At 44.4% G+C, this 17,550-nt stretch overlaps 1 protein-coding gene across 1 annotated transcript in view; it reads right to left on the bottom strand.

Moving 5' to 3' along the window:
• AXIN2 (axin 2) overlaps positions 1-15,784 on the bottom strand; it is an 80,502-nt gene extending 64,718 nt beyond the window's left edge. The window contains exons 1-2 of the mRNA XM_073579749.1: positions 15,669-15,784; positions 8,652-9,542 (exon numbers count right to left, since the gene is read on the bottom strand). Coding sequence (XP_073435850.1) covers positions 8,652-9,451 — 800 coding nt within the window. The 5' untranslated portion in view covers positions 9,452-9,542; positions 15,669-15,784. The remainder of the gene's footprint in view (positions 1-8,651; positions 9,543-15,668) is intronic.
• Between the last annotated feature and the right edge of the window lie 1,766 nt (positions 15,785-17,550).

Here is a 17,550-nt window from a genome sequence, read left to right as displayed (position 1 = left end):
AGGGGATGTAACTACATCCTGTATATATTATAGAGGGGGTGTAACTACATCCTGTATATATTATAGAGGGGGTGTAACTACATCCTGTATATATTATAGAGGGGGTGTAACTACATCCTGTATATATTATAGAGGGGGATGTAACTACGTCCTGTATATATTATAGAGGGGGTGTAACTACATCCTGTATATATTATAGAGGGGGTGTAACTACATCCTGTATATATTATAGAGGGGGATGTAACTACGTCCTGTATATATTATAGAGGGGGTGTAACTGCGTTCTGTATATATTATAGAGGGGGTGTAACTACATCCTGTATATATTATAGAGGGGGTGTAACTACATCCTGTATATATTATAGAGGGGGATGTAACTACATCCTGTATATAATATAGAGGGGGTGTAACTGCGTCCTGTATATATTATAGAGGGGGTGTAACTACGTCCTGTATATATTATAGAGGGGGTGTAACTACGTCCTGTATATATTATAGAGGGGGTGTAACTACATCCTGTATATATTATAGAGGGGATGTAACTACGTCCTGTATATATTATAGAGGGGGTGTAACTACGTCCTGTATATATTATAGAGGGGGTGTAACTACATCCTGTATATATTAAAGAGGGGGTGTAACTACATCCTGTATATATTAAAGAGGGGGTGTAACTACGTCCTGTATTTATTATAGAGGGGGTGTAACTACGTCCTGTGTGTATTATAGAGGGGGTGTAACTACGTCCTGTATATATTATAGAGGGGATGTAACTACATCCTGTATATATTATAGAGGGGGTGTAACTACGTCCTGTATATATTATAGAGGGGGTGTAACTACGTCCTGTATATATTATAGAGGGGGTATAACTACGTCCTGTATATATTATAGAGGGGGTGTAACTACGTCCTGTATTTATTATAGAGGGGGTGTAACTACGTCCTGTGTGTATTATAGAGGGGGTGTAACTACGTCCTGTATATATTATAGAGGGGGTGTAACTACGTCCTGTATATATTATAGAGGGGATGTAACTACATCCTGTATATATTATAGAGGGGGTCTAACTGCGTCCTGTATATATTATAGAGGGGGTGTAACTACGTCCTGTATATATTATAGAGGGGGTGTAACTACGTCCTGTATATATTATAGAGGGGGTGTAACTACGTCCTGTATATATTATAGAGGGGGTCTAACTGCGTCCTGTATATATTATAGAGGGGGTGTAACTACGTCCTGTATATATTATAGAGGGGGTGTAACTGCGTCCTGTATATATTATAGAGGGGGTGTAACTGCGTCCTGTATATATTATAGAGGGGGTGTAACTGCGTCCTGTATATATTATAGAGGGGGTCTAACTGCGTCCTGTATATATTATAGAGGGGGTGTAACTACGTCCTGTATATATTATAGAGGGGGTGTAACTGCGTCCTGTATATATTATAGAGGGGGTGTAACTACATCCTGTATATATTATAGAGGGGGATGTAACTACATCCTGTATATATTATAGAGGGGGTGTAACTACATCCTGTATATATTATAGAGGGGGTGTAACTGCGTCCTGCATATATTATAGAGGGGGTGTAACTACGTCCTGTATATATTATAGAGGGGGTGTAACTGCGTTCTGTATTTATTATAGAGGGGGTGTAACTGCGTCCTGTATATATTATAGAGGGGGTGTAACTGCGTCCTGTATATATTATAGAGGGGGTGTAACTGCGTCCTGTATATATTATAGAGGGGGTCTAACTGCGTCCTTTATTTATTATAGAGGGGGTGTAACTGCGTTCTGTATTTATTATAGAGGGGGTGTAACTGCGTCCTGTATATATTATAGAGGGGGTGTAACTATGTCCTGTATATATTATAGAGGGGGTGTAACTACGTCCTGTATTTATTATATAGGGGGTGTAACTACGTCCTGTGTGTATTATAGAGGGGGTGTAACTACATCCTGTATATATTATAGAGGGGGTGTAACTACGTCCTGTATATATTATAGAGGGGGTGTAACTACGTCCTGTATATATTATAGAGGGGGTGTAACTACGTCCTGTATATATTATAGAGGGGGTGTAACTGCGTCCTGTATATATTATAGAGGGGGTGTAACTACGTCCTGTATATATTATAGAGGGGGTGTAACTACGTCCTGTATATATTATAGAGGGGGTGTAACTACGTCCTGTATTTATTATAGAGGGGGTGTAACTACGTCCTGTGTGTATTATAGAGGGGGTGTAACTACGTCCTGTATATATTATAGAGGGGGTGTAACTACGTCCTGTATATATTATAGAGGGGATGTAACTACATCCTGTATATATTATAGAGGGGGTGTAACTACGTCCTGTATATATTATAGAGGGGGTGTAACTACGTCCTGTATATATTATAGAGGGGGTATAACTACGTCCTGTATATATTATAGAGGGGGTGTAACTACGTCCTGTATTTATTATAGAGGGGGTGTAACTACGTCCTGTGTGTATTATAGAGGGGGTGTAACTACGTCCTGTGTGTATTATAGAGGGGGTGTAACTACGTCCTGTATATATTATAGAGGGGATGTAACTACATCCTGTATATATTATAGAGGGGGTGTAACTACGTCCTGTATATATTATAGAGGGGGTGTAACTACGTCCTGTATATATTATAGAGGGGGTATAACTACGTCCTGTATATATTATAGAGGGGGTGTAACTACGTCCTGTATTTATTATAGAGGGGGTGTAACTACGTCCTGTGTGTATTATAGAGGGGGTGTAACTACGTCCTGTATATATTATAGAGGGGGTGTAACTACGTCCTGTATATATTATAGAGGGGATGTAACTACATCCTGTATATATTATAGAGGGGGTCTAACTGCGTCCTGTATATATTATAGAGGGGGTGTAACTACGTCCTGTATATATTATAGAGGGGGTGTAACTACGTCCTGTATATATTATAGAGGGGGTGTAACTACGTCCTGTATATATTATAGAGGGGGTCTAACTGCGTCCTGTATATATTATAGAGGGGGTGTAACTACGTCCTGTATATATTATAGAGGGGGTGTAACTGCGTCCTGTATATATTATAGAGGGGGTGTAACTGCGTCCTGTATATATTATAGAGGGGGTCTAACTGCGTCCTGTATATATTATAGAGGGGGTGTAACTACGTCCTGTATATATTATAGAGGGGGTGTAACTGCGTCCTGTATATATTATAGAGGGGGTGTAACTACATCCTGTATATATTATAGAGGGGGTGTAACTGCGTTCTGTATTTATTATAGAGGGGGTGTAACTGCGTCCTGTATATATTATAGAGGAGGTCTAACTACGTCCTGTATATATTATAGAGGGGGTGTAACTACGTCCTGTATTTATTATAGAGGGGGTGTAACTACGTCCTGTGTGAATTATAGAGGGGATGTAACTACGTCCTGTATATATTATAGAGGGGGTGTAACTACGTCCTGTGTGTATTATAGAGGGGGTGTAACTACGTTCTGTGTGTATTATACATGGGGGTATAAGTATATCCTGTGTGTATTATACAGGGGGGTATAAGTACATCCTATGTGTATTATACAGGGGGGTGTAGTGAAATATGTATATGTATGGATGTATGACCAGCAGTAACTTAGCATCTGTTCTAGGCTGTAGCTCTTCACAAAGGTCATGATCTGTTATCCTGATAAAAAGACAGTCTTCCTGGTCTCAACCCCAGGGGGCTTTCCTGAGAACACACAAAGTGGAAACATTTCACACCTTCTGGTGCCTGTGAGGAGAGATGCCAAATGACAGCCTGACACCATTTAGTATGATTAAGACCATTTAATCAAACAGCGTTCAGAGAAAAATAATGTATTTATTGGTAGAGTAGCCATGATCCAGTCACAGACCAGCAATTAGAATATTAACATGACAGGCTGGTCTAGAAATCTGATCTCCAGGTTAAATCTATAAATTAGGCCTTTACACAAAAGGAAGATGTTCACAGACTGAGGGACAGCCAAGCTGGTGTGAGCCATTCCATATTCATCCCCCCCTTAGGGAGCAGAAAGCCAGTATACAAAGTTTAGATATTTCTGTAAGTTTTCTGCCTTTTATTTTTATAACGATTTTGCATATTTGTATGTCACTTTTTATTTCCATATTTTTATATATTTTTATTGTAATCACTGTACATTTTCTATTAAAGCTTAAAACTTTAAGAAGTTTGAACCTTGTATGCTCTAAAGAATCCATAGCCTTAGAGTGTATGATCCTGGTGATTGCCATATAGCAGTAATATTTCTGGGACTCATCGCCCGTTTGTTCGGTGAGTGGTGGCAGCGTGTAAACAGGGGGGTATAAGTATATCCTGTGTGTATTATACAGGGGGGTATAAGTACATTCTGTATGTATTATACAGGGGGTATAAGTACATATTGTGTGTATTATACAGGGGGTTATAAGTACATATTTTGTGTATTATACAGGGGGTTATAAGTACATCCTTTATGTATTATACAGGGAGGTATAAGTACATCTTGTGTGTATTATACAGGGGGGTATAAGTACATCTTGTGTGTATTATACAGGGGGGTATAAGTACATCCTGTGTGTATTATACAGGGGGTATAAGTACATCTTGTGTGTATTATACAAGGGGGTATAAGTACATATTGTGTGTATTATACAGGGGGGTATAAGTACATTCTGTATTTATTATACAGGGGGTATAAGTACATATTGTGTGTATTATACTGGGGGTTATAAGTACATCCTGTGTGTATTATACAGGGGGTATAAGTACATCCTGTGTGTATTATACAGGGGGTTATAAGTACATCTTGTGTGTATTATACAGGGGGGTATAAGTACATCTTGTGTGTATTATACAGTGAGGTATAAGTACATTTTGTGTGTATTATACAGGGGGTATAAGTAGATATTGTGTGTATTATACGGGGGGGTATAAGTACATATTGTGTGTATTATACAGGGGGTATAAGTACATCTTGTGTGTATTATACAGGGGGTATAAGTACATCTTGTGTGTATTATACAGGGGGGTATAAGTACATATTGTGTGCATTATACGGGGGGTATAAGTACATTCTGTATGTATTATACAGGGGGTATAAGTACATATTGTGTGTATTATACTGGGGGTTATAAGTACATCCTTTATGTATTATACAGGGAGGTATAAGTACATCCTGTGTGTATTATACAGGGGGTTATAAGTACATCTTGTGTGTATTATACAGGGGGTTATAAGTACATATTTTATGTATTATACAGGGGGGTATAAGTACATGCTTTATGTATTATACAGGGAGATATAAGTACATCCTGTGTGTATTATACAGGGGGTATAAGTACATCCTGTGTGTATTATACAGGGGGGTATAAGTACATATTGTGTGTATTATACAGGGGGTATAAGTACATCTTGTGTGTATTATACAGGGGGTATAAGTACATATTGTGTGTATTATACAGGGGAGTATAAGTACATTCTGTATTTATTATACAGGGGGTATAAGTACATATTGTGTGTATTATACTGGGGGTTATAAGTACATCCTGTGTGTATTATACAGGGGGTATAAGTACATCCTGTGTGTATTATACAGGGGGTTATAAGTACATCTTGTGTGTATTATACAGGGGGGTATAAGTACATCTTGTGTGTATTATACAGTGAGGTATAAGTACATTTTGTGTGTATTATACAGGGGGGTATAAGTAGATATTGTGTGTATTATACGGGGGGGTATAAGTAGATATTGTGTGTATTATACAGGGGGTATAAGTACATCTTGTGTGTATTATACAGCGGGTTATAAGTACATCTTGTGTGTATTATACAGGGGGTTATAAGTACATATTTTATGTATTATACAGGGGGGTATAAGTACATCCTTTATGTATTATACAGGGAGATATAAGTACATCCTGTGTGTATTATACAGGGGGTATAAGTATATCCTGTAATCCTGTGTGTATTATACAGGGGGTATAAGTACATCTTGTGTGTATTATACAGGGGGTTATAAGTACATCCTGTGTGTATTATACAGGGAGGTATAAGTACATCCTGTGTGTATTATACAGGGGGTTATAAGTACATCTTGTGTGTATTATACAGGGGGGTATAAGTACATCTTGTGTGTATTATACAGGGGGGTATAAGTACATCTTTTGTGTATTATACAGTGAGGTATAAGTACATTTTGTGTGTATTATACAGGGGGGTATAAGTAGATATTGTGTGTATTATACGGGGGGGTATAAGTAGATATTGTGTGTATTATACAGGGGGTATAAGTACATCTTGTGTGTATTATACAGGGGGTTATAAGTACATCCTTTATGTATTATACAGGGAGGTATAAGTACATCCTGTGTGTATTATACAGGGGGTTATAAGTACATCTTGTGTGTATTATACAGGTGGTATTAGTACTTATTGTGTGTATTATACAGGGTGTATAAGTACATCTTGTGTGTATTATACAGGGGGGTATAAGTACATCCTTTATGTATTATACAGGGAGGTATAAGTACATCCTGTGTGTATTATACAGGGGGTTATAAGTACATCTTGTGTGTATTATACAGGGGGTATAAGTACATATTGTGTGTATTATACAGGGGGTATAAGTACATCCTGTGTGTATTATACAGGGGGTATAAGTACATATTGTGTGTATTATACAGGGGGTTATAAGTACATCTTGTGTGTATTATACAGGGGGTATAAGTACATCTTGTGTGTATTATACAGGGAGGTATAAGTACATCCTGTGTGTATTATACAGGGGGTATAAGTACATCTTGTGTGTATTATACAGGGGGGTATAAGTACATCTTGTGTGTATTATACAGGGGGTTATAAGTACATCTTGTGTGTATTATACAGGGGGTATAAGTACATATTGTGTGTATTATATAGGGGGTATAAGTACATATTGTGTGTATTATATAGGGGGTATAAGTACATCTTGTGTGTATTATACAGGGGGTTATAAGTACATCTTGTGTGTATTATACAGGGGGTCATAAGTACATCTTGTGTGTATTATACAGGGGGTATAAGTACATCTTGTGTGTATTATACAGGGAGGTATAAGTACATCCTGTGTGTATTATACAGGGGGTATAAGTACATCTTGTGTGTATTATACAGGGGGTATAAGTACATCTTGTGTGTATTATACAGGGAGGTATAAGTACATCCTGTGTGTATTATACAGGGGGTATAATTACATCTTGTGTGTATTATACAGGGGGGTATAAGTACATCTTGTGTGTATTATACAGGGGGTTATAAGTACATCCTGTGTGTATTATACAGGGGGTATAAGTACATATTGTGTGTATTATACAGGGGGTTATAAGTACATCTTGTGTGTATTATACAGGGGGTCATAAGTACATCTTGTGTGTATTATACAGGGGGTATAAGTACATATTGTGTGTATTATACAGGGGGTTATAAGTACATCTTGTGTGTATTATACAGGGGGTCATAAGTACATCTTGTGTGTATTATACAGGGGGTATAAGTACATCTTGTGTGTATTATACAGGGGGGTATAAGTACATCTTGTGTGTATTATACAGGGGGTCATAAGTACATCCTGTGTGTATTATACAGGGGGTATAAGTACATATTGTGTGTATTATACAGGGGGTTATAAGTACATCTTGTGTGTATTATACAGGGGGTCATAAGTACATCTTGTGTGTATTATACAGGGGGTATAAGTACATCTTGTGTGTATTATACAGGGAGGTATAAGTACATCCTGTGTGTATTATACAGGGGGTATAAGTACATCTTGTGTGTATTATACAGGGGGTCATAAGTACATCTTGTGTGTATTATACAGGGGGTATAAGTACATCTTGTGTGTATTATACAGGGAGGTATAAGTACATCCTGTGTGTATTATACAGGGGGTATAAGTACATCTTGTGTGTATTATACAGGGGGTTATAAGTACATCTTGTGTGTATTATACAGGGGGGTATAAGTACATCTTGTGTGTATTATACAGGGGGTTATAAGTACATCCTTTATGTATTATACAGGGAGGTATAAGTACATCTTGTGTGTATTATACAGGGGGGTATAAGTACATATTTTATGTATTATACAGGGGGATATAAGTACATCCTGTGTGTATTTTAAAGGGTGTATAAGTACATCCTTCGTGTATTATATAGGGGGTATATGTACGTCCTGTCTCTATTATATACGGGGGTATAAGTTGGTCCTGTTTTACTGTGTGACAGTGTCGGTGCTCCTGCTGTCACTTTGTGTGTAGATTGGGGTTTATCTAGTAGATGGCACCCCCATATATGCTGAGCTCACTCTGCTTCCTTCACTCAAGGTAATCAGGGGGCCGCTGTGTGCACCCTCTGTCTGGAGTTTACTTTACCCCCTATGGTTGGTCCCAATGACGGCCACTAAAGTCAATTTATTATTTCCTTCACTGATGAGACTACCTGACATCTCCCAAACTGGCCTCTTCCATCCAGGAGGATACTGGGGAGACCTTTCCCCTCCAAATCCTTCACCTCTTGCATGCAAGGACACTCGACCATGTAGGCGGACACGTCCACACAGTGAGCTCCTACCTGTAGCAGATGTCTATTGCGTCCTTGGCCCCTGAGCTTGCAGTTGCCTTCTGGGACCTGGTGGAGAGTTCCACCACTGTCGGTGAGCCTTTGAGGTCAACACAGTTGAGTTCCTCCTCCTCGTCGAGGGTGGGCAGGTAGCTGGTGACCAGCTTTAGGCTCCCAGGGCCTGTGGTGTGGAAATAAGCGGCATTCTCCTCCCCAGTCCGAATATATTCCAGGTAAATGTCGGAGGTCAGGAACATCTGGTAAGCATTGTCCTCCATCAAGCCCTGGATTTCGGCCTGTGCGTGGTCAAACATTGTGGAGCCGATCTGCTGCCTCTTGATGCAGTCCCTTATGAAGGTTTTGGTGGAGAGTTTCAGCTGTTTGGCCACTACATTTGGGCTTTCAATGTATCGCTTGTGGATCACCTTAGCCACCCGCAGAGTTTTGGTCTCTCTCAGGTCCATCTGTCTGAATCCATTGCAGGCAAACCAGAAATCTAAGGTATCCACACATTTCTCCCTCTCCAGGAACGTCCGGAAGAGGTGGGCACCATCCTGGTCCCCCAGTAGAGAGTGCAGCGACTTGGTCCATCGGACCAGTGGGGAATCTGGGGACGCACTCCCTTCCGGCTCCCCCAAACCATCCTCGTTCCTCCTCGTGTTGCTGGGAAGTGACAGAGACTTTGATCTTTGGCTGGTTAGCTGGCACGGTGTCTGTCCTTCCTCACCAGGCACGGGTGGCCGTGGAGCGTCTTCCCTAAAGCTGGTGTACTGGTCGGTGAGATGAGTCACAAGCGTGGCTCCTCCACTCATGGCTCTGTAATTTGTTTTGTATGTTGTGAATTCCTCTGTAATCTGCTCTGCGCTCTGAAGTCAGCGGGGGATCCTGCGAGTCGTCTTCTCTCTGGAAATGAGAGAAAGTATTATTATTATTTATTGTTATAGCGCCATTTATTCCATGGCGCTTTACATGTAAGGAGGGGTATACATAAAAACAAGTACAATAATGTTAAACAATACAAGTCATAACTGGTACAGGAGGAGAGAGGACCCTGCCCGCGAAGGCTCACAATCTACAAGGGATGGGTGAAAATACAGTAGGCGAGGGTAGAGCTGGTCATGCAGCGGTTTGGTCGATCGGTGGTTACTGCAAGTTATAGGCTTGTCGGAAGAGGTGGGTCTTCAGGCTCTTTTTGAAGGTTTCGATGGTAGGTGAGAGTCTGATATGTTGTGGTAGAGAGTTCCAGAGTAGGGGTGATGCGCGAGAGAAATCTTGTATGCAATTGTGGGAAGAGGAGATAAGAGGGGAGTAGAGAAGGAGATCTTGTGAGGATCGGAGGTTGCGTGCAGGAAAGTACCGGGAGACGAGGTCACAGATGTATGGAGGAGACAGGTTGTGGATGGCTTTGTATGTCATGGTTAGGGTTTTGTACTGGAGTCTCTGGGCAATGGGGAGCCAGTGAAGGGATTGACAGAGGGGAGAAGCTGGGGAATAGCGGGGGGACAGGTGGATTAGTCGGGCAGCAGAGTTTAGAATAGATTGGAGGGGTGCGAGAGTGTTCGAGGGGAGGCCACAGAGCAGGAGGTTGCAGTAGTCAAGGCGAGAGATTATGAGGGCATGGACTAGGGTTTTTGCAGATTTTTGGTTGAGGAATGAACGGATTCATGAAATATTTTTGAGTTGAAGTCGGCAGTAAGTGGAAAGGGCTTGGATATGTGGTTTGAAGGAGAGATCAGCGTCAAGGATTACCCCGAGGCAGCGAGCTTGTGGGACTGGGGAGAGTGGGCAGCCATTTACTGTAATGGATAGGTTTGTTGGGGGGGGTCACGTGAGATGGGGGAAAGATGATGAATTCTGTTTTGTCCATGTTAAGTTTCAGAAATCTAGCAGAGAAGAAGGATGAAATAGTGGACAGACATTGAGGGATTCTGGTTAGTAGGGAGGTGATATCTGGTCCAGAGATGTAGATCTGTGTGTCATCAGCGTAGAGATGATACTGAAATCCATGAGATTCTATGAGCTGTCCCAGGCCAAAGGTGTAAATGGAGAAGAGCAGGGGTCCTAGGACTGAACCTTGTGGGACTCCGACAGATAGGGGGCGAGGTGAGGAGGTGGTGTGTGAGTGGGAGACGCTGAATGTCCGGTCTGTTAGGTATGATGAGATCCAGGATAGGGCCAAGTCTGTGATGCCAAGGGATGAGAGGGTCTGTAATAATAGGGAATGGTCCACTGTGTCAAAGGCAGCCGACAGGTCCAGGAGAAGGAGGACAGAGTAGTGTCGCTTGCTCTTGGCGGTTAAGAGGTCATTGGTGACCTTAGTAAGGGCAGTTTCAGTGGAGTGGTGTGACCGGAAGCCAGATTGTAAGCGGTCGAAGTGGGAGCAAGAAGAGAGATGGGAGGACAGTTCAAGGTAGACGTGTTGTTCCAGTAGCTTGGAGGCATAGGGGAGAAGTGATATAGGGCAATAGCTAGATACAGAGGATGGGTCAAGAGAGGGCTTTTTGAGGATAGGTGTGATGGAGGCATGTTTAAAGCTTGAGGGGAAAATACCTGTTGTTAGTGATAGGTTGAAGAGATGGGTTAGGGTTGGGATGAAGACTGTGGTGAGGTTTGGGGTGAAGTGATGTTTGGGATGAAGTATTGATCTAATCAAGACCAGACCCGCCAACATCAAAAGGAACAGTAAACAGGCCGCAGCGCGCAACACAATGCCAGGGACAGGGTGCAGTCAGGGACAGGTGATCACCCCAACATGGAGATGGGAGCTACACGGGATGGGAGATGACTCCAACATGGGAATGGGGGTACCATGGGACAGGAGACTACCCCAACATGGAGATGGGGGCTACATGGGATGGGAGATGACTCCAACATGGGGATGGGGACTACACAAAATGGGAGATGACTCAAACATTGGGATGGGAGATGAATCCAACATGGGGATGGGGGCTACACAGGATGGGAGATGACTCCAACATGGGGATGGAAGCTACATGGGACGGGGAGATGACTCCAACATGGGGATGGGGGCTACACAGGACAGGAGACTACCCCAACATGGAGATGGGGGCAACATGGGATGGGAGAGGACCCCAACATGGGGATGGGGGTCTACATGGGACGGGAGATGACTCCAGCATGGAGATGGGGGCTACACAGGATGGGAGATGACTCCAACAATGGGATGGGGACTACACAGAATGGGAGATGACTCCAACATGGGGATGGGAGATGAATACAACATGGGGATGGGGGCTACACAGGATGGGAGGTGACCCAAACATGGGGATGGGGGCTACATGAGATGGGAGCTGGCTCCAACATGGGAATGCGGGGCTACATGGGACAGGAGACGACTTCAACATGGGAATGGGAGCTATATGGGATGGGAAACAACTCTGACATGGAGATGGGGGCTACACGGGACAGGAGATGACCTCAACATGGGGAAGGGGGCTATATGGAACAGGAGATGACTTCAACATGGGAATGGGGGCTACATGGGTCAGGAGATGACTCCAACATGGCCATGGGGGCTACATGGGATGGGAGATGACCACAACATGGAGATGGGGGCTACACTGGATGGGAGATGACCCCAACATGGAGATGGATTCCCAACATGGGAATGGGGGCTAGACCGGACAATAAATGATACCAATGTGGGGCGAGATATCACTCCATGACAAAGAGATGGCTACATGGGACAGGAGACAACTCCAACATGGGATGGGATGGGAGAGGACTCTGACAATGAGGGGGGATAGATGCGATGAAAGACAATGTCAACATGAGGATGAGGGCTACATGCAGTAGGAGACATCTCTGGGACGATGAGGGGGGATACATGGGAGGGGAGACTACCCAACATGGGGATGGGGGCTACATGGGACAAGAGATGACCCCAATATGAAGATGGGGGGTTCATGAGACAGGAGAAGATACCAACACAGAGATGGGGGTTATATGGGATGGGAGGCGACTCCAGGACGATGAGAGGGAATATATGGGATGAGAGACAACCCCAAGATGATGAGGGGGATACATGGAACAGAAAACGACTCTGAGATGATGAGGGGGAAAACTTGGGATGGGAAATGACCCTGGGATGATGAAACAAAAAGTTGAGACAAAAAACAACTCCAAGATGATAATGATCTATACACAGGATGGGAGACAACCTCAAGATGATGGGGGGGGGGGATACACGGGATGAGAATTTACCCTGAGATGATGAAGGGAATACACAGGATGGGAGATGACCCCAGGACGATGAGGGGTTTCACGGGTTGGTGGATGACAATGAGGGGGTATACAATAGATGGAAAAAGGTTCCGAGACAATGAGGTGGGATAGAAGAAATGGGTGACAACCCTGAGACGGTGAGGGAGGAAACACGGGACGGAAAAAACACCCCAAGACAATAAGGGGGAATACACTAGGTGGGATTTGACACCCAGAAGATGAGGGGGATATATGTAATGGGCGATGACTCTGATATGATGATAGGGATACACAGGATGGAAAATGACTCAGATGATGAGAGGGGTTCACAGGATGGGAGATGACTCAGAAATGATAAGAGGGTATACATAAGATGGTAAATGAATGAAACGACAGGACATTATATGACTCCAAGATGATGATGAGGACATACAAGGGATGGGAGACCCCGAGACAATGAGTTTGGTTACATGCGATTGAAAACTACTCAGATTGTGAGGGATAAGGGATACATAGGATGGGAGACGAATCAGAGATAAGGGGGGATACACTGGATGGGAGACTACGACTAGATTGGGATGAGGGATACACGGGTTGAGAAATGACTCAAAGAATGAGGGGAGATGAACAGGATGGGAGACGACCCGAAACAAGAGTGGCGACAGACAAGATAGGAGATGACCCTCAAACCCATGATGGGGTCGGGGGATACAAGGCAAGAAATTACCCCATAATTATGCCTGGGAAGATGCATATGGCAAGCGATGACCCTGAGCCAATTATAATGGGGGGAAACATGGGGTAAGAAATTATCACAAGCCAATGATAGCAGGATACAGAAGATGATAGACAACTGCTCACCGGATCCTACCAATGCCATGATGGGGACACACACGGGGCAAAATTACCCGAAACGGGTGCTGACCCCAAACCGATGAGTTTTCGCATCCAGTAGCTTTCAGGCCCGCCGCCCCAGTGATGCCCCTTGTCCTCGCTACATGTGTTCTCTTACTTCTTCCCATACGTGTTGGAGGATGAAAGCCTATACAATCTGAATTGGATTTTGGATGCGGTAGAGACTCCGCAGGTGAAACTCATTTTTGAGGCATCTCTTGCAGCGGCTGTGCCTCCTTCGCCATCTGGATCTGATTCTGAGATTAATATTAGAGGACGCAGTCCTCTCCAGCCAAAAACACCGAGAATCAGCAACGCCTCAGATACTAAGAGCAGGAAGAACACGAGCACAGGAAAATACCCGCAGCCACAATCGGCTGATCAGCAAGCCAGGGTCCTGCCAACATGGCAACCTCCAATCCACATCCTAGGGATCCGATTGTAGCCCTCTCTGCCCCATAGATCATATAAGATGCCCGCTCTCCTCCATACATCATATGTAGGATGCCCGCTCTCCTCCTTACATCATTTAAGATGCCCGCTCTCCTCCATACATCATATATAGGATGCCTGCTCTCCTCCATACATCATATAGGATGCCCTCTCTCCTCCATACATCATATAGGATGCCCGCTCTCCTCCATACATCATATAGGATGCCCGCTCTCCTCCATACATCATATATATGATGCCCGCTCTCCTCCATACATCATATATAGGATGCCTGCTCTCCTCCATACATCATATAGGATGCCCTCTCTCCTCCATACATCATATAGGATGCCCGCTCTCCTCCTTACATCATATAGGATGCCCGCTCTCCTCCTTACATCATTTAAGATGCCCGCTCTCCTCCATACATCATATAGGATGCCCTCTCTCCTCCATACATCTTATAGGATGCCCACTCTCCTCCATACATCATATATAGGATGCCCGCTCTCCTCCTTACATCATTTAAGATGCCCGCTCTCCTCCATACATCATATAGGATGCCCGCTCTCCTCCATACATCATATAGGATGCCCGCTCTCCTCCATACATCATATATAGGATGCCCGCTCTCCTCCATACATCATATATAGGATGCCCGCTCTCCTCCATACATCATATATAGGATGCCCGCTCTCCTCCATACATCATATATAGGATGCCCGCTCTCCTCCTTACATCATTTAAGATGCCCGCTCTCCTCCATACATCATATAGGATGCCCGCTCTCCTCCATACATCATATAGGATGCCCGCTCTCCTCCATACATCATATATAGGATGCCCGCTCTCCTCCATACATCATATATAGGATGCCCGCTCTCCTCCATACATCATATATAGGATGCCCGCTCTCCTCCATACATCATATAGGATGCCCTCTCTCCTCCATACATCATATAGGATGCCCTCTCTCCTCCATACATCATATAGGATGCCAGCTCTCCTCCATATATCATATATAGGATGCCTGCTCTCCTCCATACATCATATAGGATGCCCTCTCTCCTCCATACATCATATATAGGATGCCCGCTCTCCTCCATACATCATATATAGGATGCCTGCTCTCCTCCATACATCATATAGGATGCCCTCTCTCCTCCATACATCATATAGGATGCCCGCTCTCCTCCATACATCATATATAGGATGCCCGCTCTCCTCCTTACATCATTTAAGATGCCCGCTCTCCTCCATACATCATATAGGATGCCCGCTCTCCTCCATATATCATATAGGATGCCCGCTCTCCTCCATACATCACAATCCATCAGGACTTCTCCAACATCCTGATCAAGGACAGCGGTGGCCACAATGACTTGTGATGCTGGTGGATCTCAGGGTTTTCAGAAATTCCAGCCTCAGAAGCCATAAATCCATTGGGAAGCAGCGGAGGACCTGGCACCAATCCATTACCTGGGTGCAGCCCTCCTGGCATCGGGCATCTCCTCAGTCTCCATTCCGCACTGAAGGGAGAGACATGGAGCACAGATCCTCCCCAGCCTTGTGCAACAACTGAGCCCTACTGAAGCATGCAGAGCTCCTACACATCACAGGAGGCATGGGGGAGGAGGAGGAGCAGAAGGCTGAGGAGCAGAAGGAGAAGGCTGAGGAGAAGAAGGCTGAGGAGGAGGAGGGAGAAGGAGGAGTAGGCTGAGGAGAAGCAGGAGATGGCTCAGGAGCAGAAGGAGGCTGAGGAGAAGGCTAAGGAGAAGTAGGAGGATGAGTAGTAGGATGAGAAGGCTGAGAAATAGTAGATGGAGGCTGAGGAGCACAAGGAGAAGGAAGAGGAGGCTGAGAAGTAGAAGAAAGAGAAGGCTGAGGAGCAGGAAAAGAAGGAAGAGATTGGGGAGTATTTCTTTGTAAGATCGAGGGTTGTAATGTACTTCATGGGTCCAATTCTCTCAATGAGTTCATCCACACAAAGCATTAGTTATGTATGAAAACTGGACACCTCGTTGAGCCTGCGGTAGTCGTTACAAAATCGCCACTCACCATCGGGCTTCGGCAGGACGACGATGGGACTCGACCATCCACTTTTGACTCCTCTATCACACCGAGGTCTAGCATTCTCTTTACTTCCTTTGATATTAGCTCCCGACATACTTCGGAGATACTATAGGGCTTGAGGTTCACCCTTACATGCGGTTCTGTTAACACAACGTGCTCCACCACCTGTGTACGCCCTGACAACTCTGAGAATAGGTCACAGTTTTGCTGTAGCAGTTCCTGACACTGTTGCTTCTGGGCCAGTGTTTAGTGTCTCAACAATTGTGACCTCCTCCACTTTGGCTTCAGTACGGGCTCCCAGGCAAGGAGCTTGCAGCGATTCCTGATCTCACCATGGTTTGAGAAAGTTCACATGATATGCTTGGTGTGGCTTTCTTTGACCGGGCTGGTGTACCTTGTAATTCACCTCACCCAGTTTTTCCACCACCTCTTATGGACCTTGCCACTTGGCTACGAACTGGCTCTCCATGGGGACAGAGGCGGATTAAGTGGACTATGGGCCCGGGGCTGTTCATAAAACCTGGGCCCCTGTACCCCCCTTCCCACCTGAGCGCTGCGGTCCCCGTGCGGGAATTGACAGCCGTACGGACCGCAGCACTTGGTTTGCTGCGGGTCCATACGGAAAACCCGCCACCATTCCACCACGTGTGGACATGGCCTAAAAAGACGTTGCACATAAGCTGTAGGCCTACGGCCAATACGCACAAAATCGCCCAACGTGATCCTGGCCATAGGGGATCCACTTTAATGTCCCCACTTTAATTTGAAGTCCCCTTACTTCATCCATTGCAGTCCCCTATCACCCACTCACTTCATCTGCAGTGCCGCTTCATCATTTGCAGCCCCTTATCCCCCCTTCCATTTCATCATGTGCAGTCCCCTTCCCCCCCAACTTCATGTGCAGCCCCACTCCCCCATCATCATGTGCAGTTATTTTTACCCCCACATCATGTGCAGTCCCCCTTACCCCCACTTCATGTGCAGTGCCCCTTACCCCCAATTCATCATGTGCAGTCCCCCTTACCCCCAATTCATCATGTTCAGTCCCTCTTACCGCCAATTCATCATGTTCAGTCCCACTTACCCCTTAATTCATCATGTGCAGTTCCCCTTACCCCCAATTCATCATGTGCAGTCCCACTTACCCCTTAATTCATCATGTGCAGTCCCCCTTATCCCCCACTTCATGTGCAGCCCCACTTATCCCCCACTTCATCATGTGCAGTCCCACTTATCCCCCACTTCATCATGTGCAGCCCCACTCACCCCCCACTTCATCATGTGCAGC

This window comes from Dendrobates tinctorius, unplaced genomic scaffold (assembly GCF_039654945.1).
Source record: "Dendrobates tinctorius isolate UK_male_01 unplaced genomic scaffold, ASM3965494v1 ptg000063l, whole genome shotgun sequence".
In the NCBI taxonomy this organism is placed as follows: domain Eukaryota; kingdom Metazoa; phylum Chordata; class Amphibia; order Anura; family Dendrobatidae; genus Dendrobates; species Dendrobates tinctorius.
The sequence above is the reverse complement of the archived record's forward strand: the minus strand, read 5'-3'. Positions and strand labels throughout refer to the sequence as shown.